Source organism: Geospiza fortis, unplaced genomic scaffold (assembly GCF_000277835.1).
Source record: "Geospiza fortis unplaced genomic scaffold, GeoFor_1.0 scaffold41, whole genome shotgun sequence".
NCBI classification, from domain to species: Eukaryota; Metazoa; Chordata; class Aves; order Passeriformes; family Thraupidae; genus Geospiza; species Geospiza fortis.
Window position 1 is genome coordinate 7567154 of NW_005054299.1, and position 27822 is coordinate 7594975.

Below are 27822 nucleotides of genomic sequence, written 5' to 3' on the forward strand. Positions count from 1 at the left end.
ACACATATTTGGTTTCTTTCCTTTCTACAGATCCTCAAACTGTATCAAAAGAAGGCATAAGACTGAAAATAGAATCCTAAAAATGAGATATGGGAGCAGCTGGACCCCTCTACTTACTAGTAGTGGTTAAAAAACAAAACAGTGGGGAAAAATTAGAGCACCATTGCTACATTGTTAAAAATTGTCAGCAATAGCTGACTACATTAAATCAGAAAGCCCTTTAAAACATGAAATACTGTTGATTATGGCTGATCTGGAAATCAACCAGAAGAAAGGGATGGGGGATACCAATATCAGGAGTCATTCAGACTCTTAAGAGAACATTGGTTTTCAAGGTGAAAACAAACATGAGAAGATGAATGTGGTTTTATATGTGTAATCATTTAAATTCTATCTAAAATCCAACAATTTAAGCCTTCAACCATAATATAGCTAGAAGTATAGTATGAGAGACTGTTGGAATTGCTACTTTGTCATGGTCAGTCAGTAATTCTCTCTTAATTTGAAGCACAGAATTGCAATAATGGCAAGTACCGGTATGAAAGCATAGAGTATGAGGAAATCAGCTGTGAACCGGGACAATGCCCCGGGATAGTTTTCTTCAATGAACCGGATGCCTTGAGAGAGATCACATGCAGCATTATTTGCAGTGGAACTGTTGGCTCCACCTGTCAAAAGAAACAATTTCTTTAGTAGGTAAATCAGTAAAATTAAAACTCAGACTCCAATCTTTAACTCATGCCTTAAATACACCTCTTTCTGACATCACTTCCATGAAGAACCATACCCACAGCCGTATTTCTCATCACCATGGAATAAAACCAGACAAGCCCTGTGTTTCTGTGGTTAATCCATGACATACTTTTTGAAGGGAAGAACAAATGGTCACTAGGAGCTCTCTCTTTTGTTCAAGCCAAACAAAGATTTATGGCTTTTCAGACGTTATCTGGAGTGGCATCAAGAAGCAAGTGGCCCCATGTGGTGGAGTTACTGTGTTCATATGTGTTGAGGGTTCCAAAATGCAAGAAATGGTGACTGACTGAAGGGCACATTAAAAATGGTACTAATAGTCATGGATTCATTTTCTAACAGTTGTTGATCTTGTAATAAAGAGGTGCAGGAGAGATTAATGGATAAAAATATGTAGCCTTGGAGAGGAGCACAGACACCTGGCTACAACACCCCAAATATCTTAGGGTAGGTTCCAAGCTGTAAGTTTTACCCCACTAATCTGTATTAGCTCCTAACCCTGCCAACCGTGACTGATTCTCTTGTTTTGCAGGTTGTCTTGCTCAAAACCAGCAAAGCACAGCCTGACAGACCCAAGCTGCTCAGTAAATACCATGGAAACACATTTGAACTGAAGCCTCTCTAGTATTAGAGGAGACACCTGGTCAGCTGTTTGTTACCTCTCAATACTCCCTCCACTGATATTTGATCTTAGATTGTGCCATTTTCTTGATGTTCTATTTGTGTAACATTGCACAAAAAAAAGTTAATTCCAGCCTGTAAAACTTAGCTTCCAAAATTCCTCCAAAGAGGTGATAAGAGGTGAAAACGAGGAAGATGGAAGAACTGGAAGAATGAGAAATGGCTGGAACAAAAGAACCAAATTCTGCTCTAGCTTGCTGATGTGGCATTATACTCTTCACTAATTAGTAAGTTCTTTTTAGAAACTCAAAAGTTACCTTTATTTTATCAGGACACATGTACAAAGAAGGAAAATAAGCATCAACATCTCATTAAAATTATTTATAATGAACTTTTTTTTGAACACTTACCACATGTGAAGTTTAAGCCATAAAATTCATTGACTACAAGGACTTCACTGCTGTATCTTTGAAATGTAAGAAAACTAAGTAGTTTCAAAGGTTTTGGCATTTCTTCAATGGTCCTTAAAGAAACAGAGAGGTTAAGCTGGCTTTTGCTACATACTAAGTGACCCCAAATTAAAACAAGCTCTCATTGTTTGTAACCTGTGACACAAACAGTTCTTGTCTCTACCTGCAGGGTTTTCAAACATAAAGTCCAATTTTAGGGCTAAATGATGAGACAACCATGAAGGCTGTCCCTGATTTTGGTACAGTGTCACAACATTCAGCCCTGACTTGGTTATGAACAGTCACAAAGAATTCTGTGGTTGTTTGCTGTTCACATGGCAGTGATAAACTGAAAATGACAAGACCCAATATAAACCTTACTTGCAAAAATGACTTGCTTTCCAAGTAAGAAACCATCATCCCTCCCTCCATCTTCAAAACCAAGTAATACTGAATAGGAATTCATTGCCCCAGTAATAACAAAGCAAAAATGAAGCAAAATAAGGAGAAGAAACATTCAATAAGACGGCAATTTCAGCATCTAACATACTTCAAGACTTATAATTCAACAACAACAAAAAACAAAACAGGGAAAAAACCCTGCAGCCTAAGTCTCAATGCTATTTTTAATGTCCTTCATTGCTTATGAAGATCAATCAAAAAGATTTATAATATTAATGAGCAAAGTCTGTGCTGTAAATTAAGGTTAGAAACCACTCTAATGCTTTTAAGTTATCATTAAGGCATTAGACTACGGTAACAGGAATAAATGTCTTTCACTATAAGTACACATCTTCCTGAAATTATGCAGGGACTAAATAATTAGACATTAACCTAGCTTTATATTGTAAGTATGAGCTGAGATCTACTGTAAAGAGACAAAGCATCATCAACTTTGTGAAGATTCAGATGGTTTTCTTGAGGACAACACCATGTGTTGTTAGGCTTACTTCATTTTCATTGGGAGGGTCTCAGGTAAACATATCCTACTTGCTCAATATCTTAGGAAAACTGCTTTTAACAATTACACATTTATTCTGGTATGTCCCTCAAAAACCCCAGTAATTTCAGTATTGACAAATACAAGGGGAAAACTGTTCAAACTTCACACAATGAAAACACAAACCCATCTATTTGCACAGTAACAGAGCAAGCAGATCACGATTTTCCTGCATATTACGCTACTCAATAATTTTTATAGATTTCAGTCTGAACAGGTAGAAAAGGGGACTGAAAAATTTACTGGCTGAACTGGATAATAATACTAGTAAGATAGTTGAGAGCAGCTGCTTTTTTAAACCAGCATTACCAGTGTTTAATGTCATAAGTTCCAGCAGCCACTAAAAGATGTAGGAACAGGGATTTTTGGTAGGCTCCTTTAACAAGGACAGCATTTCACATTATCATGTCAGCATCAATAAAAGAATTCAGATGAGCTGATAGAGATTAATTTTTCAGTTTTATCTAAAATGTATTTGCAAAAACTGGGGGAAATCTTCAATATCTTTGTTGATATCTAAAGATACTGAGTGTCTGGTTTTGTGTTTAGTACAAGGCCCAACAAGATTAGGTAGTTCTGCTTCTGAAGGAGCACAGCTGCTCTTGCTTTTCCTGTGCATTACTGCATTATTCTTGCTACCTGTGCATTACTGGATTTCTGCAAAACCAATTATTTTAGAAACTCTTCCACATCAGTGTTAACAGCAACACTGTAACAAAGTAAGATTTTTTTCCTACCTTACTAGTCCTGTTCCCACTATCACACCAGCTGAATTAAGTAGCACAATGCCACTCTGGACTATATTTGGGTCTTGAACCATGCCAAGTATAAGAAGAGTTATTAGTTCACCAATCATGTGAGATGCTAGGACAACAGCAAAGAAAATTCCAAATCTGGAAGCATCAGGATACAATCCTACAGTCCTGTACAAAGATGAGCAAAAGAACAGTTAAAAAACAATGTTTGGGTAGTAAACTTGAAAAGTAGCTTTTACTTTTGTTTCTATTTGTGTTTTTTGCAGTTATACCTCTTAGGTGAAGAGTTTATGCCTTAATCCTTAGTATATTATTTGGAATCTTAACACAAAGGACATCCAGTTACTATCACTATGTAAGTGCAGATACATGAGTTTTTCTCCATCTAGATTGAAGAGGGTTATGCAAAGGCGTAATTCTTGTAGAAACCCAGGTTTTTTCGAGACAATCACCATGGCTTTTCTCTTCCTTAAACTAACCTGCTGCTTCTTGTAAAGTCTTTGCAGTGGGAATCATTCCTATAAGTCACATCTTTATGCAGGTAATTAACCTGCACTTCTGATAATGTGCAAGCAAACATAAGCATGGATATATTCAATTAAATGGAAAACTAATTGAATTCACCACCCATGTAATTCACACCAATGCAATTTCCCCCATACTCCTGAGTTCTTTAATGCAACATGCTGTTCTCAGTCTTCTCCTTTTTAACCCAAGGGAGAGAGTCCTCTCAATCTACACTCAAGATTAAAAAGTTAAGAAAAGCTTGCAATTGCTTGACAAACTTAATTCAGCCTTATAGTGTATGTGACAGATGACAAAACCCTTTATTACACTGTGACACATTACTCTTTTTCCAAAATACCTCGTACTAAAATTGCCTCACACTAGGTGCACATTGCATGCTTTGCTTAGCTCACAAGCAGCAATCTGACATTTAATTTTCTTTTTTTGTTGCTCAGTGCAAGACCCTATTTTTTTTTTTTATTCACTATGTTCAAATATGGTCTTAAAACAGAAGTATCAATTTTCTCATAGGCTTTCCTGTAGTGTTTCTTGTAACACCAGAATATTTTATAAATAGATAAATGAACATTGACCCTTCCAGTATTAAACACTCAGTGAGGTAGCAGGTGTTTAACAACTTTTAAGTACAGACTGGTGCAGAAGAAACAGCTTTCCAAAGTCCTACCAGAAAACTATCACCTCTGAGCCACTCTAATACTTTACACAGGGATATGCAGACACAGGCTAGTTAACTAGTTAATATGAATAGAACAGAAGAAAGCCTAAAAAAAGAAAAAAAAAGCAGCCCAAAGAGAGTATATTACAGCAACAGAATAACAACATGATGTGAACTGTTAGATTTCCCAGAGGTATCTTCAGCTAGGAAAATCTGCATAGACAGGACATTCACTTGATTGCAAAAGAGGCTCTCTTTGAACTTGGCCAAACCTGCCTTTTGTCTGATCAGGTCAGAATTTGGGTCTGCCTGACCCAACTGGCTGCCTCCACAAACACAAACTCTACAAGAAACGGCTTGTAAGAACACATGCCAGAGGCTGTCAAAGCCTCTCAAAAAGTTCGTCCATTTGGGAAAGTTCAATCCTGCATAACAACTGCCAAAATTTCATCCAGAAACTGCTTGCCCTGAGAGGTCTAAGAGCATTGTGAAATCACTTTGACAAATCCCTGATGGCTTCCAAACAACTGCAATATTGGAAAGATAATACCTGTAAATATTATCCATTAACTGGAGCCTCACTATTTATTGTTGGTTGTGTTTGAGCCAGCCAAAACACAGGGGCAAAGTCTCTGCCCATGTGGATTCCCTGTTTGTTACGGAGTTGAGAGAGTCATGGAGCCTGGACAGCTGCTTGCCAAATGGCTGTTTTCTTGGCAGCAGTCACAAACAGAAGGTCAGCACAGCATTTAGTGGAAGGAAGAGTAATTTCTGTCTGTCTCTCTGTAAAAAAAAGACTTCTCAGGGAGCCCTGCCTCAGCAGGTAGCACTGACATCTTGCAGAAATAAAAGCCCAGGTAGATAAGGGGATAAAGGTGGCTACTTTTCATACCCACACCAAACTACAAAACAACCTGCCCATGCATGCAAGTCCTCACACCTGGAAGAGCAGAAATCTTCCTCTCAGGGATGTTATCTTTTCATTGAGATTTCAAATGGAAAGAATTAAGTAAATGCTGAGCATGGCCCCTCATTGTCCACTATAGACCAGAAGGAAGAAGGGAATAGTCATCCTTTTTTTCTGAGTTTTTCCAGATGGGGGAAAATTGCTACAAAATTCCCTGTGCAGAAATTCTGCTTCAAAAGTCCAAGCAATTTTCTGTAGTTCTACTATATCCATTTTCCATCCATCTTACTGGAAAGTAAGAGCACTAACATGCACAGCTACAGCAGAATGGCTTCTGCACTTTAGCTCTTTTATGAGGGTGTATCCACTTATCACTTTGGAACAGCTCATCAGAGAACATCCATCCACAACACAAACCAAACCTGCTCATCACTTGTACATATTTTACTACAGACTGCCAAATAATTGCAACTGTCCCAGGAAAACTAAAATTAACTTTGGTGCACTAGACGTCTCTCAACATTAGAAAAGGAAAGATTGAAGGACAGAAATTTGTGCTTTTCTCTGGAGGGTATAAGAAAGGGATCCGGATTTCATCACTTGCATATCCTGTAGCTAAACCCCAACGTCCCAGGAAATAAAAAGTTTTGTTACTGTCATGTACCTACAGCTGACATCCTCAATTTGGGTTTTTTTTTGTTTAATTTGGGGTTTTTGGGTTTTTTTGGTTGTTTGGTGGTTTTCTTTTCTTTTTTTTTTTTTTTTTTTTGTTGTTTTTTTTTTTTTTTTTTTTGGGGTTTTTTTGTTTGTTTGTTTTTTTGTTCTTAGTTCCTGTCTTTCTAAATACAATGTAAAATGACACTTCCTGCTTTCAATATGACAAAAGTATGATAACTCCTCCAGGTCCATTAAAACTTTCCAAGTTACCTAAAGAACTGGTAATTTACTTACTGGGGAAATGTTCTCAGCTCTGCCTGAAAGAGAAGGGCTAAATTTGTGTCATCTTTCCTTATGCTTTCTGTGTGATCATTTTGAGAGACAACAGCAGGAAGCCATGCCAGGAGGCCTTTTGGTGACATGTTAACTGACACTGGTAACAAAAACCAAATGACAACCCAACAGATGGTCCAAAAGCTTACCAGTACATGAAGGTGCTGAAAATGGCCACACTGATGATACTGAAGGGCAGGAAATGGACTATATAAGCCACAAGCATTTGCCATTTCTTATACAGGCCATCTTTACTTTCTTGGTCACTGATAGCACGTAGAGGTGGGACTGAATAAAATATGTAAAAAATGAAGTAAATTATCATTAAACAGAAAGAGCAAGACTTGTTGTTAGCACAAATTATCTGAAGCACAAGGACAACTTTGAGAATATATCACAAACATTCTGCATAAACCACTCTGATCCCTTTTCCCCCTACTGTAAATGCAAAACATGCTCCCTGCAGATTGCAAACATTGGTAGACTTAAGGAAAGAGGCCTAACTTATCAGTATGCAGGACAGCCTTCCCTTTTTGCATATACAAATTAAGGACATGAGAAAACCGCTGTCACTGGTCAATTTACTGAGGTGCTCTGATTTCAAGCTGATGACAGCAGTGTATGCTCTCTGCATGAATAGTTTTTAAGGCTGCAAATAGAAACACTACTATTGCTTTCAGTATGGCACCTATAAGAGGAAAAATCCTTTAAAAAATGTAATTATCCTGTAATACTCATAAATCCAATTATGCTTAATTGCTGTCAAAGCTGGTTTGTATTTCCATCTTTTCCACGTGTCTGGTTTTGAGCTCACTTAGAGATTACCTAGACCTAGACTTTGTCTTGCCTATAAAATGCTACACGCAGGGAGATCTTTTGCACAGTTTAGAAAAAAGCCTTCATAGACAGGCCAGCTGTAAAAAAGAAAGGCAGGGATTGGGGCATATTCCCTTAAATTCCATTGAATGTTGCGCTTCTGTATCAACTCTGACATTACCTAGACCAGTGAAGATCTTATAAATTACTATCTTCAAGAAAGACTTTTTCTTATTTAAGACAGAGTGGCAGCAGCACCTGCTGCTGCATGTAGGACAGACAGACACTCACACAGGGTCACAGCATTGAGCATCCCTGTGTAGGGGGGGGCACTCACACACTGGTAGATAAGCCCCACACGGTCCTGCACAGCTCCCTGGGCCAGGTCATTCCTTAGCCTAAGAAGGAAAACAGCTACAAACAAGCCAAACAGCAGGTTCTGCAGGAGACGCATGATGATGCCTATCTTATCTCTGGAGAGATTTCTTGTTGTTCTCCTGATAATGAAACAAAACAACGACAAAAGGCTTGTTAGCTACAACAGAACACGTGTTGGTAGGGTATTAAGTTTTGAACAAATCTTAGACACACAATGCCCACAAAGAGCTAATATATTAAAAAAGACAAGGGACAAGTACAGTGGGAGATCAAGTAACCAAGGAAGTGCATCAATACATGGAGAGGAAACCTGAAAGATTAGCGGAGAAGGAAAAAATAATTGCTTTAAAAAGAAGGGCGGGGGAAGTCTTACCGTAAAAGAATCAGTATTTGGTCAAAGCCACTGGGTGAGTCTTTGTTTTTGAATGGTATTGGTGGCAGCTCCTTCATATACTTTGTGTTTTCAATGGCTGCCAGTACTTTGCTAAAGATCTCTGAGTTTCTATAGGCTGATACAAATTCCTGAACTCTACTGTAGGTTTCGAGTTCGTGTTCCTTGCTTCGGGTGTCCACAGATGTCAGATCCACTGTGAAATGACAAAGCTTTTACTCTATATACACTTCACTTTCCCTTCATACCTTTTTCCCTGTGCAACTAACTTCTTGTCTCCATTCTAAAATATGCAAAGATGAAAAGGTCAATTGAAAGTATTCAAGGCCTCTTTGTCCCTTCTGTTAGATGCAGCAGAAATTAATTAACTGCAGCCACAAGAAATCTGTGTTTTGTGACCTCTGTAGGACCCTGCAGTTCAGGTCCTTAATCTGGAAATGCAAGGCTCAAGCACTGTGCTGGTCAGACCTTTAGCACTCTCCTTGCACAGTACAGAGCTGCAGAGAGCAAGACAAAGCACCAGAGAGTGAACATTTATGAAGATGAAGAGACGACTTATCTGGTCATATACTTCTCAGGTTTTCAGGCAAATGCTCAGACGTGGCTCCATGGCTCCCCCTTGTCCTCTGCCCACTCCTCCATAACTATGGAGCTTTATTTTTTGCTTAGTGTGAACTCACACTGTAGAGACAATGCTCTTCTCTCCTTGAGCTGCTAATGCATTGTTGCACTGGGTTTCACCTACCTCCTTTGCAGACATACTTTTAATGTGAAGTCAGGGAATGTTCAGCTGGCCAAATTCCCCTAGCAGGCTCAGCCCAAGCTGAAGGAAGTAAAACAGACTGCCATGGAACTCAGGAAAGGTAACTATTTCACAGAGTTAATGTTCCTTTCTAATAAGCCCACCTAAACATACTCCTGGCACAAGCAATTCTTTTGCTGGCAGATGGGAAATTTGTGTGCTCCATTTTTACAAGTCAAACAGATTCAATAATAGTCTAAAACGCCTTAGAAATTTCCCTTTTCCCTAACAGCAATGAATTAGCCAAGGTTTTGAAAACTGGATTGTTGTTCTCTGCCATATTTGTTCTTACCCGATTTTATATTACTCTTCTACATCTGGTAAGATGTCTTCATCAGTTATTTATTTCTAAGGTTTCTCTCATCCTTAGATTTCAGTTTTGCAATGCTCTGTTCAACTTCAAAATGCAAATTCAACAAAAGAAGGTCTTGTCCAAGATTCTTAAGTTTCCTTAAAATCTGAATTAGGTTTATGAATAGTTCCCTGGTGTTCTAAAAGCTGGAATTCTGCAGAATTGTCTTTAATGGTACACACATCCAAAATGAAGCCTTTGCTTTTACAAACGTGAACATCCGAAAGGCAGAAACACTTTTTAAAACTTGGCCAGTGAGACTTGCTGGAAGTCACACAGGAAATAAATGGCAAGTGGGTGAGCTTGAAAAGAATTGTAACACTGACTGCTAACTAGACCAACTAGCTAATGCCTACCATGCATTAGTACTTTTTACAAACATGTGACAGTTCAGCAATATAATCCACACTCAATACATAGGATATATTTTCCTCTGTTGCTGGTGTAAATGATATCAGAATCTGTCCCTTCATTCACATCAAATCACACAAAAAAAAATATAAACTACCAATTTTCAAAAGACTAAATATTCTGATGATTCTTTGCTCTAATCTGTATTTTTTTCCTTTCTTGTCACATTCAAAGGTTGACATTTGAAGAATGCAGTACTCTCTTTACCAAGCTTTTTTAAAAGTGGGTCTAAATCTCAAATCATCTATGCTTTTCAAGACTATTCAAATTCATGAAGGCAAAATTATCCTCACTGTCATACCAGTATTTTCAGCTTTATCCCATTCCAGCTTCATGTCAACAACCATCCTCTCTTCTCCCTGAATTTAGAATGCCATGTAGACAATAGAAAACACTGCCTGCTCTGAATGCAGCTTTTTGAATTGGCCAAATTCTCTGGTTAGTGCTCAGCCAGTACTGCCAGAAATTAACCTAACACATTGGATTTAAATAGAGTTATGTACATGGCTGCATATCTGTACATGTACAAACACATCCACATTCTCTTCAAACCTGTGCCTGCATGGATGAGAGACATGGATGTCCTGCAGCAAAACCAAGTCTCATTTCCAAAATCTCCTGCTGACCCTTCTTTTTTCATCCTGAATTGGTAAAACAATACTCTCCAGCTTATGCCAACAGTTATAATTACCTTGCTATCATCATCTCCTGAAGCACACATTTTGTTCCAGTTGTTCACCCTGGTATTAGCAACTCCCCAAAACTTTCAGAAACCTCAGACTTAGAATTGCTGGAAATTGATGCCCGAAGTCATCCCATATTTATTCTACATCCTTCCCTCCACACAACACTTTTAAGCTGTTTGGCATCACAGAGTCTGGAGGAGCATGGGATTTTCCACAATTTTGGAATCAAAATAATTTTCCAACATCCAGTGCATGCCCATAGCGAAATGCCATCAGGAATCCACAGGTTTCATGAAGCTGAGATTCTTTTTTTAGTTGTAGTTTACTCCTTTACTGCAAATATGGCTATTTTATGGAGTCATTAGGAATGACATGGGACCAGCCCCCTCTCTGAGCTGAAAACAATTAAAAAGTTGGAGCAGAATTCAAATACATTTCTATCTCTGGAAAAACTTTAACTTGGGAAAAAACCAAATTGTTTTACCAAAACAACTTAGACAAACTTACCATAGAAGTCAAAAGGGTTTGATTGTTCAGGACAAGAATAGCCACAGTCACTAAAAAATGAGATCATTTCCATAGGGTTCCCACAGAAAACCATTTCTCCAAAGCTCATGATGGCTATTTTATCAAATAACTGTTGGGAGAAAATTAATATGTTAGCTGTATGTACTAAGAATCACAGAATATACTGACTTGGAAGGAATCCATCAGGATCATCTGAAGTCCAACTCCTGGCCCTGCATAAGACACCCCAAGAATCACACCATGTGCCTGAGAGCATTGTCCAAAAGCTTCTTGAACTCTGTCAGACTTGATGTTGTGGCCACTTCCCTGGGGAGCCTGTTCCCAACCACCCTCTGTGTGAAGAATCTTTTTCTAAGATCCAACGTAAACCTCCCCTGTCACACTTCAGGCCATTCCCTCAGGTCCTGTCACCAGTCACCACAGTGATCCGAACAGGAGTGCATTCATTCTTGAGTACAGCTACTGTCTTGGTAATAGAAAGGCTTTGATGAGAAAAATAGTTTTGACACATTCAAACTTCCTTACTGTATTTCTCCCAAAAGACATTTGTCCTTTCTTTCACTCCTCTCATTGGTGGTTATGCAAAATGACACATCTTTAAGCTCTAGTGGTTCTCCAAACTGTCAATGACAACAGCATACAGAGGTAATCCACAAAAAGAGATGTGGCTTTCTGACTTCACTTCTAATGCACCTTCACTTCCAGACTGACCCCCTTTGGTGCTTGATAGCCCCAGTCTGTAAAACCCCCCAAATTGTTGGCAAGATTTTCCTGAAGTGCTTAAGGACTCTAACAGCACCGCTCTCAAGTGAACATTTGCCAGGACATGGTTCCCACCAGCTATGATCCACCCATGTTCTCAAGACACCAGGGCTGCTTTCAGTCCAGTGAAACACTGTTGCTCCCCTCTGGCTCCACAACCATTTGCACTCCATTCGGTCAGCCAGGGAAGAGGAGTTTTGCATTTGTGTGGCAGGTGGTGGATAACAGCAAAGTGAGAAACAGTAATGGGAAGAGAGAAATGCTCTCCCCAGCACAAACCCTGCAAGGCAGGACTGTCCCACCACACAACCAAGGTGTACCCACATGCCTTGTCATGACATCTCCCAGTGGTTTTGGTTTGGGCAGTTGCATAACACAAGTGTTAGGCACACAGTCAGACTCCATACTATTTTCACAGGGCAATGTGTGTCCCTAAGTGCCCTGTGACTGGGACAAGACCAAAGCTGCAAAGTTCAAGAGAAGCCTCTAATTAAGCAAAGGAGAGGAAAAGAGGTAGCTATAGTGGATCTTGTACTTCCATCCAGAAAAGAACCTAAGTACTAAAAGGTCAGGTGGAAAAGCCGATAGTGAGTAGGTATCATCTACCTTGAAAAGTTCTGAGCGAGGCTGATGGATTGTAAGGATCACAATCCTGTCTCTGTGTGCAAGCTCTGAGAGAAGCAAGACAAGCTGGTTTGCAGTCAGGCAGTCCAGCCCTGTGGTTGGTTCATCAAGGAGCATGACCTCTGTCAAACGACAAGGAATAGCTTTAAAATTCAGGTAAATGAGGAGCAAATGGCGTAGCTTCTGCCCTTAAAGCTAATTTGGCAAATAACATAGAAATGACTTTGCAGGTGAAGTTCCACACATAAAGCAGGGTATGCACAGATATTGCCATGACGGGATCTTTCAGTTTTATTTAGTTTCAGTGGTTCTGTTTCAATGACTAGGAATAAGGACATTAAAAAATACTTCAGAGCATAATACTTCTTCTAAATTCATATGAAATCTGAAAATTACCAAAATAGTTTCGATGGATACATCTGCTTTCAAGAACAGTAAAGATAAATTTCAGCATTTACAAAACCGCAAACATAAGCGACAAAATTAGCAAAGAGTTATATATTCTGAATTAAATTTATATATACACATAGAATTTGTTATGAACAAACCAAGAATTGTTAAAACACAGCAGATGCAATTCCATAGATTGAAGCAGATGTTACTGCCTTTTCTCCATTATTTTATTGCACATGAAATGGAAAAAACTTATCATCAAATCCATTATTTTTATAGAGATGACACATAGCACAGAAGAGGGTAGTCCAGCCTTGATCAGGGTACGAGGGGAGGAGAGTTTTCTCTCCAGGTTTATCTACACAGAATTACTGTAGTGTTTACTGTAGAGTTTAGTGAGCTCCTGAGCAGCAGCCACACCCCAGGAGTCACCAGTATCAGGCATGTACCTCGTGCTATTTAAGCTCCTTCCTGCCTAATATGCAGTTGTAGCACATCCACATGGTTACAAGGACTCCAGCATCCAATAAATACATGCTGTACATCCACTCCGTGAGATTCTGGCACCTTCAAGAAACTCTGTCAAAACTGACAAAATTTTTCCCATGGATAGTCCTTCCATAGTTAGTCAGCTTTGATTTCCTTTCACTGGAATTTTTTTGGCACTGGAATATACATGGCACTCACACGAACACAGATCAAGGGCAGCTACTCCACTACAAGGCTCAGTGCTTGCACGTGTATGGCTCTAATGTACTCAAAAATGATAAATTAATGGGCCACAGCCAACATTTGGGAAGAGTGAACCCAGAAAGACTTAAAATGGATAAATCCAAGTCTAAACCTATGTTCAGTCCCTAAGATTTTTAATTTGTCTGCTTTCCAAGATCAACTAACAGATGAATGGCTGACCTCAGTTGCTGCTTATTCTTTCCTGTCATCACCCGACTGGCTTCTGCTGAATTAAAGAATGCAAATGCTTTTGTATTTTAAAGCGGTTTACAGAGGCCCGTGGTAGGAGCCCAAAGTGACGCAGCCTTGTTTTATTTTGAAAATCCATGCAGTGATACTTACTGGGATCTTGTAAAAGCTGGGCTGCAACTGATACCCGACGCCTCTCACCCCCAGAAATTCCTACGACATTCCGGCTTCCAATTATTTTGTCAGCAATGTGGCTGAGACTCAGCTCAGTCATAACTGCATCGACCTAAAAAATAATTACAATTTCAAAACACTAAACTCAGATACCTGTGTGCAGTGGCAAAAAAACAGGAAAAAAAAGGACATAATTTTAAGTTACAGCTTTACCAATATCCTGCTTGCATCCATTCTAGTTAGATGGTATCTGGTCTAATTTCTATTTGCTTATTTTTAATACATTACATTTAATACATTCTGAAATGAGTAAATTTTAGCCTCACTTGACATTAAGAGATTAAGAGTTCAGAGGTGACTAGAAGTTAAGGTATGGAGCATAATGTGCTGCTCTGGCTTCCAAAATCAGGGAGCAGGAAGCACATCAATTCTGGAAAAGTATAAAGTACTGAGTGGGAGACTGGGGAAGAGAGAAGACAGAAAGCAAGACCCTCTGGTCAGGAATATCAATTTTACTTTAAATAGAATTCAAAAAGAGTCCTTTAAGTAAATCTGAAACACACCAATTTCAACAAGAAAGTAGCTTGTAGGAGGCTTAGTTAGACCAGTGCTTTTTTGAGCTGTTGTGGTTAGTGAGAGATATCCTACATGAGACAGAGTGGTGCCAAAATCAACTGTGCTGTCCATGAGACTTGCCAGCACACATGGACCTAGATACCCCAGAGAACTGAGGCTCCCCTCTGGGGAAGGGGAACTAACCTCAATAGCAGGACCAGCATCTCCTGCAGTAGGAACTGCTTCAGCTTGGGGTGGGAGTTCTGTCCCAGTATAATGGGGATTTCCTGGAGCACCAGCACAAGCCCCCTGAAGAGGTGGGACCACCAGAGAGCTTGTGTGCTACCCCTCAGCAGGGGGATCTCTCCTCATTTACAGAATCAGGATTACAAAACTTCATAAACATAAACCACAGCCATGGATGGAAAGTGCTGCTGGTGGAAACATTACATGACATCCTGTATGATTTTCTGGTGGAAGACTGTAAAATACAAACCTTCTTTTTGATGGAGCTGTTGGAGCATTTCTTAAGAGTTAGTAAAGCTGTGTAGGTCAAAGACTCCTGTACAGTGAGAAAGGTTAACAAAGTGTCATTCTGAAAAAAACGTGAAGAGGAAGAAGGAGTTAGTCCCGTAGTAATTGAAATTTTGTCCCCCTTCATGCAAGCCTAATCATTCATACAGCTTATTAACTGATTTGTCCCAAATTTCCTAGTAAAATCACATTCACATTACACTACTCCATTACACTAGCAACTTTTTTTTACACAAAAGGAAGCACAGTAGACAAAAAACAAATGTAGAAATCAACCTGTGGCACGTAAGAGAAGCAATCTCTGAACTGCTCCCTCTTCAGCTGACGTCCATTCACATACACTTCACCAAAGAAATTGTCTTTATGTCCCAGTCTGCCTGATATTGCATCCAGAAGTGTTGTTTTCCCAGATCCTTTCAAACAAAAGAAATTAATCATGTGCTGAGATGAATTTTATTCATTCCCAGAGTGGTAGCCTGACTTGGATGGACACATCCAAAAAGTACAAAGTTGGATTTTTTCCTCAATAACTTTAAAATAATAGGGCCTGAAAATGCAGCTAATTAAGGGAAACTAAATGGGGAAACTAGAATGTAAATTAGCATTTAAATAATAAAAAAATTCACACTTTGCAGTGAAACACTTGAGTTTTGAAGTAACCTTGTCTGTTATTGAAGTTATAATTGTTAGTTAGATGACAGAAGACTGAACTCTGAAAACTAAGCACCATTTTTACAAAGCAGAAGTTAAAATCAGCCACAATTTCTTTATTTAAAACACAGACCTCAGTCACGTTCATGTCGCTATGGAAGTCACCAGTATTAACTGTGATCTTATTTTGTTTAAAGTACTGGAACAACTTACCAGAATTTCCTAAAATCCCCATAATCTGGCCACTTTCTATGTGAAATGAAACATCCTTAAGTATTTGCCGAGTCCATTTTTTACAATATAAAGAAGAGTTCCACCATGGGCCAACACGCTCTCTTGAAAAACAAACACCAACAACACAATTAGAGAATATGTAAAAATTTTGCATAAAGCAACTGAATGGTTCACAGCTACTTGCATGTGGTATGCAAGCTGCAAGGATTTTAAAGTATGGAAAAATAAAAACTAAAGTATTTTCCCCCTTGCCCTTTCCCCTCCTAAGGCTTCAACCTTGGCATTACCTGGAAGATAAAACGAGGTCTGAGCACGTTTTTCAGAATGATTGCTAAGAAGCTTTTGGACTACAACCAAAAGGGCAGCCATGAACTGTGGCTTTATTTGCTGATGATGTTTGCCAGTCGTTAATCCACCCGTCCCTTTCCTTAGGGCCTCGTGTTATCCCTCTGGCAAGAAAGGCAGTGGGAAAGGGCACTTTTGGAAATCACTAAATTCATCCTTCAGAGACGCGTGAAGGGGATGCGGTGGGGCTCCGGAGGCTCAGCCCTGAGGCGGCGGGCCCGGCACCATGAGGGGGCCTGGCACCATGACTCCTACCGGGCTGGGCTGCGGCCAAACCCACGGCCCACAGCGCCAGCCCCGCTCCCGCAGCCCCCGGCGCTGGAGCAGGGACCCCGCCCTCCCAGTCCTACCTGATGGTGTAGGAGACACCCTGGACGCTGATGCTGTTGGGGAGCTGCCCCCCAGCCATCTCCTTGCCTGCGTGCCCGATGCTGTCGTTCTTCTCCAGGGTGCGAGACGCTCTGCCCGACATCCTCGGGTGCCGGGGCTCCGCAGCCTCCCTGCGTCCCTCACGCTGCTGGCCCGCTGCCTGCCACCGCCACCGTCACCGTCACTGCCGCCACCACCATGCCTCCCCCGGCACCACGCAGGGGCGGCTCCCGCTGTCCGGGGTCAGCAGGTCGGTGCCCCCGGCACCTGCCACCTCAAAGAAAACAGAGGGGCTGCCTGTTCTTTCTTTTTCCGGAGAAGAACTGATCAGTGATTAGTTGAAGCCGCTATCTGATGTACCTTTAGCCTGAGCTATTAGTGTCCCAGAGGAGGGGAACATTTCCCTGTCCACAGGGTCAGACGCAGCGTGCCAGGAGAAATGGGGCTGCGGTGAGGGTGCCTGGAAAGGACTGCTTTCCAAACCAACAGGAGAAGAATTTCCACAGCTTTCCCAGAGACGACAGTCAAACCACGGCACGGAACCAGAACTTCCACCACCACCACCATCATCATGAAGGAAACTACTGAAAATGTCTCTCTGGACGATGCCAGCTGGAAGCAGGTGATGTGAGAGGGCTCGGCTATGTGGAGAGGGATCCGAGGGGCTCGGCTGTCCCGCGGCTGCAGCGCTGGCCGGGAGCGGGGAGAGGCAGGAGCCATCCTGCCGGGAGCTGGGAGAGGCAGGCAGGCAGCCATCCATCCTGGCAGCGGGCTGGCACAGCCAGTGAGCCCCGAGGTGCTCCCACTCCGAAACGGGAGCAGCAAGCAGCCACATCACCCACCGCAGCACACTGGGCATGAGGCTGGTGCCATGCAAGCCCTGCTCAGGTGCCACCATGGTGGAGCTGAGAGAGGGTCTCCAAATGTGTGGATGGAGGAGAAAGCCTCTGAGCGTATCCTGGACTGGCTTTCCCAGGAAAGCCTTCAGTCTGGATCCCCCCATTTGCTGGGGAGCACCTGTTTTCAAAAACTAGGTTCAGCATAATGAAGGGCTCAGAGTGCTTTGGCAGCAGGAGTAGTTTGGAAGGCTTTCCTGGGGCTTCTCGGGCTGCTTGGTGTGATGCTGCTTTCTGCTGTATATCTAGACTGAACAAAATAATCAGCCTTGTTTGCTGTGAGGGCAGGAGGTGCACGCAAAGACCATGGTCATCCTCTGCCAAAGACAGCACAGGCATGGGTAGGGTCTGTACAAAGGGAACAGGTACAGTTGCCTTGGCTAGGCTTGGAGTCTGACAAGCAGGAAAAGCACAGAGCTGTGGGAGAGATATGGCTGGCTGGAATGAAAACTGCAGGCATGCACACAGAGCTCAACCCAAAGCTAGGACTTCATCATTGCAGCTGTGTGCTAAAGGGCTAAGTTATAAAGGCTCTTGTTATTTTAACTGCTATCTCAGAACATTAAGTTCCAGCTGATAAATGGTGAACTTAAAAAACAAAAGAGAAGAAAGAGACTGCACTAGTGGCTGTGTTTTATTTGTTCATAAAGCCTCCAAGGAAACAAGTCCATGTGGAATTCAATAATGGACATGCTTCCAGTGAACCTTCATTTTTAACTGCCAAAATGCATCAATTACAATATTGATTTTGATTCAGTAGACTAATACTGAATTATTCATTAATATGCACCATTTTGATTCAGTAGACTAATACTGCTGAAGTAGTACATCTTTTTTCCTCAAAAAAAGTCTAATCTCTTTGTAGTGACATGACATTTATCTCCATTTTCAAAGTTTTCCCTTTTAATCTGAAAGCAACTAGAAGAGCACAGTACAGCATGTTTGGCCCTCATACATCTCACTAGAACAAAGTACTTTTCACACTGACAGTGAGTGTGAACTGATAACTCATTTCAACACTTCAGACTTTTGCACTACAGTAAGTCATCAATAATACTGCTACATCCCATAAATACATTTCCCTTTGTGCTTCATCTTTTCTGAACTCAAGACTTAAGCAGCCCTTTAGTTATTGTAATTAACTGTTGTAATCCACCTAACAACTTTTCCAGACCAAGACCCGGGATAGTATTTTTCACCCTGAAGAAGATAACAGTCTTTATTTCACATACAGTGGAAAATCAAATGTTCTGGAGGTCAAAGAACTCAACTACCAGGTAAGAATTGTCATTTTTACACCCCCCTTCAGCAGGAAGCATATCCAGCAATGCCTGTTTCTATACCCAGACTATTTAAAATGCCAAATAAAGTTGATAAAGATCACACAACTGTTGCACAGTCAGTTTGTGAGCAGAATCACACTCTTGGCTGCAATACTGACAGCAGACTAACCCCTGTATTGTAAATATATCTAGTAAAGTTAAGGGATAAGACAGGAATAGAGATCTGTTTCTAGGCCCTGCTTTGTTTCAGTCTTGAGCAAAATGAATCCTCTGAGGGCTGGAGCAGAGGGACTTTCTATTCAGCTAAGGATGAAAGGAGCCCTTGCTGGCAAGAACGAGTATGTGGAAGGGAATAAAGAGAAGATGACTAACAAAGAGGATTTCAATGAATCAGTGAAATATTTCATCTCCTCCTCACCATGGCATCTGAATAAGATTTCACAATTTTCAGTTTCCTTGAATTTCTAATTATATCTAAAGTTTGAAACATTTAAAATTAACAATAGTAATAAATTACTGAAGTAACTAAAGGACACAGAGAGTTTTAGTGATTAACAGAAGAAGAAAGGTATGAAAGCATAGGTGGCTGCAAAACAACTTCCTTCTATGTATTTCTGAAGATGAACAATAATATTTTAACATATGCTTTGCTTGTAACATTGTAACTTTGAAGGTATTTGTTGTTAAATAGTTTATTGCTTGAATTGAAGGGACTTGTTTCCTTCTTTGTTAGGTTAACACAGCATCCCAGATTCCCTGGTATGAGAACCTTGCTCAGATGAAAATGCCCTGGACCTGGAAATCAGATCATCCCCATTCCCATATGACAGTAATCCAAAATCTGAATCTAAAAGTGAGAAGTGGTCAGATGCTTGCAATTATAGGAACCACTGGTAAGAGCAACCACATTTCATTATATGGCCAGTTTTCAGATAAAATGAACACAATCAAGAGCAACACTCTGCAGTCTTTATGATGTTAAAATCTAGTTCAGAAAAAACTACTGGAGTGTCAGTAAAATACATTCTTTAAGTGACATGATGAACAAGGAAACAAAGAAAATGCTGGCGGGGGCAAAATTAAAATTTATTTTCAAACCCAATTTTGTTATGCCCGCGCACATCTGCATTCTGTTTCCTGAGGTGTAGCGAGGTATTGGTACAAGTGGGCCTGGCAGCCCCAGATCTGCTGGACATGAATCAGTTTCATGGCTCAGATTCAAAACAGGCCAATTGCAGACCACACTCAGATAGCAAACAAATGAAGCAAACCCCATAAGAAAGATCAGTGCCAACTTGCATAACCATAAGCAGGAATTCCATTTGGACTGAAACAATTCTAACAGGATAAAATATTGCATTTGTGTTAATTAATAGAAACTTACAGAGAAGAAAGGACAGTTCCTCTTCTGCCTGGTGTTACTGCTTTATTACACTGGGGTTTGGTTTTTTCCTTCCATTTTCTGGTGGGACTGGTCAAGGGGGACAAGAAGTAGACACAGGACCTTTAAACTGAAGTAAAAAGTGCCATACTTGGGAGGTGAAAAGTGTCATGCTGTGTCTCCACTAGAGTCTCAGTGATTCAGTGAAAATTCTCTCTCTCAAAGGCAAGGCATGTATTTGCCAAAGAAGTTTCAACTTTATTCCTAAAAAATGAGAGTTTTCTTTGCTATTGCCATGGGAATCTTTCCTTAGCACATATTGTTAATGTAAGTGAAGCTTACCTTAGAGATTCATTCTCCTGATAATAAAAGGAAAAGCTTTGTGATGAAATAACATACTGAGTTATAGATCTAGCACCTTTGTAAGGCAACATACACTGAGCACAAACCCCTTTCAGCAAACTAGTCAAACTATTTTCAAAAGCTGTTTATCATCTATTTCATCAAATGCCTTGGTAAAATGGATTAAACTGCTGATGGGTTTCACATTGTCAATGGCAATCAATATGTCACTCTTAAACAGAGCAATACGTGGTTTACAGATGGATGGGTTTCTTTCTTAAGATGTATGTATTAAGAAGCAAGTGTGGAGTTAATCTTTCAACAGGGAGACTGGAAATAAATGACATCTAATCATAAGAGAGTTCTGTGTGTTTACATACAGAATCATACAACAAAAAGGAGAAATTCATTTGCTGTTTAACTCCAGATCAGGTTTTGTTTTCATTGTTTTACTTTTCTTACCTCTGGGTATGAACCAGCTTTTCTTAATTATTTAAATGACTTTTTGTCTAATTCAAGTCATAATAATTTTTATTTCAATCGTGATTAATGTTCTTATTGTCTGTATAATCATTCAATGCCTTAGTCATTCAGCCGATCCAGGTGCTGTTTCTGAATTCACAAATCCCTCCACAAAGAAAGCTCTTGCTGAGCCTTCAGGTACCAGCCCTGCAGCCAGGGTGGGACCATCTTTGACCCGTGTTTCAAAAGTGAAAGACAGTTTACTGAACAGGTAAGAGACACTTCTTGTGCTCGTGAAGCCATCCTCAAAGCCCAACTACCCAGTTCTCTTGAGAAATGATAAGGGTTCAAACCACATACTCCATTCCAGAGGGGAGAGATTTCCTGAACAGGAGCTTATAGTCAGTATTGTCTTTGAAGACCATCCTGTCTCTGTGACTTTGGGAAAATTTTAGGAGGGGTTGGTGAAGAATTTTTTTTTTCTTTAACATCTCTGTCTGTGACAAGATTGCTTTTCAAAACCATCCCTTGGAAACTGATTTTCAATTTTTATTTTTCTAGCTGGTGGAAAGACATCCTTGCTTGACGTGATAACCTGCCGGGATCATGGAGGCAAAATCAAGTCTGGTCAAGTCACGATCAACAACAAACCCACCACTCCCCAGCTTGTTAGGAAATGCATAGCACACGTGAGGCAGGATGACCGACTGCTCCCCCACCTGACTGTCAGAGAAACACTATTGTTCGTTGCCAAACTGCGCCTTCCAAAGTTTTTTTCAGACTCACAAAGGAAAAAAAGGGTAATTAAGCTGTTGGGAAAAAAGAAAGTTGTCAAAAATGCGTCTGACAGGAATTATCCAAGAGATCCTGTGTGTTTGGAGTCAGAACAGCTAATCTGGCTTTTTTTTATGTAGATTATGAATTATAAACCTTTTTCATCTTTCAAGATAGAAACCAGCAATTGTTCCAAAGCTCATAAAAAATGACAATCTAGAGAAAGCATTAGAGAGGCTGAACGACGAACTAAATTTTTGATCGCTGAGTCTTTTTTAATGTTACCTCTAAAATCAAGATTTGTTTTCAAGTGTCTCTACCACAGAAATATCCAGATGAATTTTAACCATATTAATCATATTTTCAGTTGTATCTATGCACGAATGTGCAAATGAACTCTTGCTTGACGCCTGTCACCCTCGGATCCCCGCAGGTGGAAGACGTGATCGCAGAGCTCCGCCTGCGGCAATGCGCCAACACCCGGGTGGGGAACGAGTACCTGCGGGGCGTCTCCGGGGGAGAGAGGCGCAGGGTGAGCATCGGCGTGCAGCTGCTCTATAACCCGGGTGAGCACAACTCGCACCTTCTGGGGCACACCCCACACCACCTGGGCATGACGGAGCACTACGGGAAGATGGAAGCTTTCGGGGAAGAGCCACACACTCAGTTGCCCCTAGGGCAGCGGGAGAAGTTCGTACTCGGGACACTTAACCGGCCTTGCCACACCCTCTGTCTGCCTTTCCACAGCCCAGTTAGTGACTGCTGCTGGTCCATTTGCTTCAGTTGCAATCAGTGCTGATCACAGATAGTGCTGTAATTATTACAGGAATAATTCTGTAAACAGAATGTTTCAGCAGCTGACACACTTTTGTTTCAGTCACCTTTGCCGGTGGAAAAGTGGAGACAGAGGCAGAGCCCCCAGGAGCCTTCATCCACCACAAAGATTATTCAAAGTTGCCTGAAGTTACTCTCACAGCAGTGCCCTGGTTTGTGCATATCAGTATAAGGTTTGGGTTTTATCCGACCACATGCCACAAGTTACTTTGGCTTATGTTAACATGGAGATTGTTTTCCTTCCCTCTGACACAGCCCCCATTTACATGTGCAGTATCAACAGGAAAGGTCATTTTCTTCACTGTAGTCAGTCTTTGCAGTCTTGTGCAACTCACGGACAGGGCTTCAGGTTGCAGGTGAAATAGAAACTTCCATTGTCCTCAGCAGAAGCAAAACATGAGGCTAAATCCACAACTGATTTTGCTGGATTGAATCCCCTCTCTGATCTTACATGTATGTATCAAATGGACCACTAACCTTGACTGAGCCTCTTGTCTAACAGGATTCCCCATCAGCTTTTTCCCTAGGAAGTGGATTTGAAAACTTTTTGCTTGTATAAAGTTATACTTCTGTAGTTATGGGGAAAGCAGGTTTTTGCTTTTGTAAGAAGTGATGCACAGGAATAGCTGTACTCAAGTAAAAAAAAAATATATTTTCTCTAAATTTAAAAATAATGAGTGAAATTTCATGCACTAGCACCATTTCACTTAGAACATATTTTCCAAACCACATGTGCTGCTTCCCACAGCTAAACTTACTGTCTTTGGCAGGAATACTCATACTTGATGAACCCACATCTGGACTGGACAGTTTTACTGCACATAACCTTGTGATAACATTATCCAGACTGGCCAGAGGAAACAGATTGGTTCTTCTTTCACTTCATCAACCCCGGTCAGATATCTTCCAGCTGTTTGATTTGGTTCTTCTGATGACTTCTGGACTCACTGCCTACTGTGGAACAGCTAAAGACATGGTCCAGTATTTCACAGAACTAGGCTATCCCTGCCCAAGGTACAGCAATCCTGCAGATTTTTACGGTCAGTATCAAGCACTGTCATAAAAAAAGGGAAATCATTTGCTTTCCTAAGTGGCTAGGTAATGGTGATTTTTATTGACCATGACTGTCTCAGAAATTCCTTGTAACTAACCCAAATCAATACTGCAGGAAGTTCACTTTTTAATAGGATCCTTATTTGTCAGTACAGGAAATGTAGCAAAAACAAGAGGTACAAGAGGACAAAACTAATTTTAAAACCACTCCTTCTAACAGTGCCAGATGCAGTAACTTGTCAACATGTTTAGCATACTTATCCCCATGTTTTAGCTGGTTGAAACGTCTTCTTTGGGAAAGACACAGATAAACTGATCAACTTCTTTCTGTAGGCTGTTCTCTGATTTCTCAATTAAGAAAATGTAGAAGTTTGTTTCCCAGAAGCTAACTCCTAGTCTGAGACAAACCTGGAATAAGTACTGGGAAAAAGGAGTGCTGCCCTACAGGAGCACAATGGAAGGGAGAAAAATCCCAACCCAAATCAGCAATCTTTTTACTCCTCAAAGAAAGTTTATGTGGTTTCAAATCCATCCATTTTCTGGGTTTTGCAACGTGGAAAAGGAATCTGCCCTGTTAATCTAATGGCAGGAATCTCTTAACAGAGGCTGGTTCAATTCCAGCCCTTAGATCTTTGCACTCAAGTTGGCCAGAAGACCGGTAGAGACCTCAGATTGTGGAGTTATCTCTTTAGCTGTGCCTGTGTGGCAGGCAGTGCCAGCTGTGCAGAGATAAATGGAAGTTAACCTTGGTGTCAAGCCCCACAAAAAGACCTTTGTTACCATCAGGGTTCAGAGCAGTCCTGAGCCAAGCACAGCCTTGGGGAAGGCTTGCAGCACCCCTGGATAAGAATGGAGAACCAGAGGAGTCCTGGGGAAACCCATAGCTCCAGCCTGTGGTTACAGAGACAACACCCTGTGCCATGGGGGTGGGGAGGGCAGAGAGACAGGGGAAGATCACTGAATGGTGTGCACTGAGTCAGTACCCACAGGAAAAGAAAGGAAATATGGGCAGCAGGAAGGTGGAAATAGGACGGGATGGCAGAGCAATAGGACAAGATGAAATAGGACATCTTGTTCTATTTCCACTTATCCTTGTGGAAATAGGACAAGATGGCATCCCCACAGCAAGAGGGAGCAGCTGATGGAAACACTGAGATGCTGGCTGTATGTCTGACAGAGAATCAAGCAACCAGGCAGAAGGGAAGGCAAAGAATTTCTGATGGACTCTTCCTAAGAGTGGCTGAGCAGACATGATCAGCCCAGTGCAAGGAGTCAGGAAATGTGCAGTGCTAGTTCTCTCAGAAAGAATCTGTAAAACTTCAGATATTGTCAATCTACACCAAAGGTCAGCATGGGAAAATACTACTGTAAGTTTAGATAAAAAAAAAAAAAGCAAGGTAAGTCAGCTATTATTGGTATGTCTGTGTTGTCCTTAGATAAAGTTTATGGCACCTCTGTAAGATTTAAGTCAAAGTCACATAAAAGACTGTAAATGCCTACATGAGAGGAAGGAAATTCAAACTATTTTTTCTCAGCACTGTTCTCAGGGTGCTGTGAAATTTATAAAAATCTAAAATAGTAGTTTATAATACTATAATAAGCAATTATGTAATATCTCAGTGATTCATTGAATGACTAGGTAAGAAACATACACACTAACAATCTGTTCATCTCTAATTATCTAAAATAACTGATGGTTTTAACTGTTGTAAGTTAATGAATGTACACAGGTTGGACTGTTTGCTCCCAATTAAATCCCTGATTCTAAACACATCATAAAGTTATTTATTCTATAGCACGTGGACTCAAATCAAGTAATGTCTTGCAGTTGACTTGACCAGTATTGATAAACAGACTGCAGAAAAGGAGATGGAAAGCCAAAAAAGAGCAAATACTCTTGCCAACTTGTTCTTAGAAAAGGTCAAACATTTTGATGATTTCTTATGGAAAGCTACTGAAGGAGACAACACTGATACCACAGTCATCAAGCAGAGGTAAAGAAAAGAATGTCATAGAGAAGAACTGGAATAATAGCTACACCTTCTGCTAATCTATTTTTTTTCCTCTTTTTCTTTTGGGCAGGAATTCAGAAGAGGTTATTAATATGCCTCACCATTTAAATGATCAATTACCAGGAGCCTTGAAGCAGTTCACAATATTATTAAGGTAATCTTGTTATGTATTGTGCCCATTTGTATTTAAAATCATCAGAAAGAGGCACAGAACATCCCGCCCCAATTGTCTTCCTTCAGGCTTTCACCATGTTAGACCTGAAATACTTGGTGGCTACAGGTGCTTCATAGGTTTGATTAGGTAAAACCCTTTACAGAAACAGGGAGCCCAACTCCTGTCCTTGCCAAAGCCAGCAAGTTCCAGGAACTGATTAGAACACTGGCTGGGGCTATGTGTCTGAATATAACTGGCATTAGCAAGTGTTATATCTTATGGTCAATATTGCTGTTTTCCTAGTCGTCAGGTCTCCAATGACTTCAGAGATCTTTCAAGATTACTAATCCATGGATGTGAAGCCCTTCTTATGTCATTACTAATTGGATTTTTGTACTATGGCCATGAAAAAAACGGACTCTCTATTCGTGACACAACAGCACTGCTGTACATGATAGGTGCCCTTATCCCATTCACAATAATTTTGGATGTTATTGCCAAATGTAAGTGTCAGTCTTCTTGTAAATGCTATAAGGAATCAAAATTAAAAAATTCTTAAATCTATGAAAAAAATAAGCTTCTTAATACAACCCAGTGTATTTGTTCCTACCCTGCAGGTCATTCAGAAAGAGCAATGCTTTATCATGACTTGGAAGGTGGAATGTACTCTGTTAGCCCATACTTCTTTGCTAAGGTAATCAGTTTTGTTGCCAGGAAATACAAACAGCTGTCTTGAACATTAAAAAACACAAGCAAAACAAAGCTTTGTTGTATAAATAATCACATTCATATCAGACTTTGTTCTTTTGTGTCTGCCAGCTAAGGCTATCAGTCTCACTTCCTTAGTATTAATAGATTAGGTCTCAAACTAGTTTAGAATTTTGCCATAAGTCATGGCTGAGATCCCACACCCAGAAAAGCCAAAGTCTTTGGCCAAAACATGAGAAATCTCAGACTCAGATTTCCAGGTTTAGACAATTTTACATACTTGCCATTTAATTCACTGCAGCATCTCTGAAAGTTTGCTTACATATCTTGATCTGTAAAACAAAACATTTGTATCAAATGCTAAAGCAGAGGTAAAACAGAAATTACAAAATGCTGTGATATTTCCAGTTTTGGCCTGCATTGGTCTGAGCTAAAAAATGTGTTACGTGCACAAAGAGCCAAAGTTTCTAGAACTAAATTTACAACTTTTAAAAAACGGCATTCTCTTTTTCACGAGAATAAGAATAATCCCTCTTTTGTGATGTTAGATGAGTTCTGCCTGCCATGGCATCTGTAATTTAGGTTTCCATTTCTGCACAGGATTTTAAATGCTTATTAGTGGTTGCCAGAGAAAAAAATTCTTTGCATTGTGTCACAAAGATTGCACATTATTCACAGAGAAATCGATGTAATTTGTTACAACCTTAGTATTAGAGGATAGTAGCAACTCTCTTTGGAAGAATTAATACTCTCTTATATACCTCTTCAGATATTTGAGAAAATCCCAGTTATGCTTTTGTTTTACAATGACTCAAGTTGCTACCTGGACTGCCTTTGAGACAAGGTGGTGAGGGGACCAACAGCCAAATCTGTCTCAAATTTGACCTCACACAAGTTTCATCTAAACTGGGACAAAACATTCAGTTGCCACGAGTCACTAACAGTACTACTGTAATCAAGCACACCAGTTCACAGCAAAAGTGTGTTGGGTTCTTAGACTCTCCCAAAACTCTTAACAAAACAAGCTGTAACAATTAGTTTTAGGCATTGTCACAGCAGGAGAAAAAATTAGCAAGGGTTTGTTTCTGTTGTGGATTGGTTTTGCATGTCCAAACAAAGCCCTAACAGGGAGATGACTGCATTCTAAGGGAGTATTTCCTATAGCTTTTATAAACAGTCCACAAGTACATTAAGGCACATCTCATGTATTTTTGTAATTATCATCCACCTTTTTCTTTTTTTAAAATTTTCTTTTTCATCTTCCCAAACAGATTCTGGGGGAGCTCCCAGAACACTGCATTTTTGTTGTAATTTATGGGATTCCCATCTACTGGCTGGCAAA

General features: G+C 40.5%; 2 protein-coding genes across 2 annotated transcripts in view; one reads left to right on the forward strand and one right to left on the reverse strand.

Annotated features, from left to right (window-relative positions):
* Nucleotides 1-261: 261 nt before the first annotated feature.
* Nucleotides 262-16684, reverse strand: ABCG5 (ATP binding cassette subfamily G member 5). Its single transcript, XM_031060697.1, has 13 exons — nt 16563-16684; nt 15847-15968; nt 15259-15395; nt 14945-15043; nt 13873-14005; nt 12388-12527; nt 10999-11128; nt 8223-8436; nt 7763-7968; nt 6805-6943; nt 3558-3743; nt 1776-1894; nt 262-662 (listed from the first exon to the last, which is right to left on the reverse strand). Exons 1-13 carry the CDS (start codon nt 16682-16684, stop codon nt 484-486), a joined length of 1926 nt encoding a protein of 641 aa, XP_030916557.1. The 3' UTR covers nt 262-483.
* Nucleotides 16685-17137: 453 nt separating this feature from the next.
* ABCG8 (ATP binding cassette subfamily G member 8) overlaps nt 17138-27822 on the forward strand; it is a 12124-nt gene continuing 1439 nt past the window's right edge. The window contains exons 1-11 of the mRNA XM_031060578.1: nt 17138-17203; nt 18650-18754; nt 19494-19653; nt 21507-21745; nt 22153-22285; nt 23324-23593; nt 25435-25600; nt 25689-25772; nt 26076-26275; nt 26390-26466; nt 27752-27822. The exon at nt 27752-27822 is cut by the window's right edge and continues 170 nt beyond it. Coding sequence (XP_030916438.1) covers nt 17153-17203; nt 18650-18754; nt 19494-19653; nt 21507-21745; nt 22153-22285; nt 23324-23593; nt 25435-25600; nt 25689-25772; nt 26076-26275; nt 26390-26466; nt 27752-27822 — 1556 coding nt within the window. The 5' untranslated portion in view covers nt 17138-17152. The remainder of the gene's footprint in view (nt 17204-18649; nt 18755-19493; nt 19654-21506; nt 21746-22152; nt 22286-23323; nt 23594-25434; nt 25601-25688; nt 25773-26075; nt 26276-26389; nt 26467-27751) is intronic.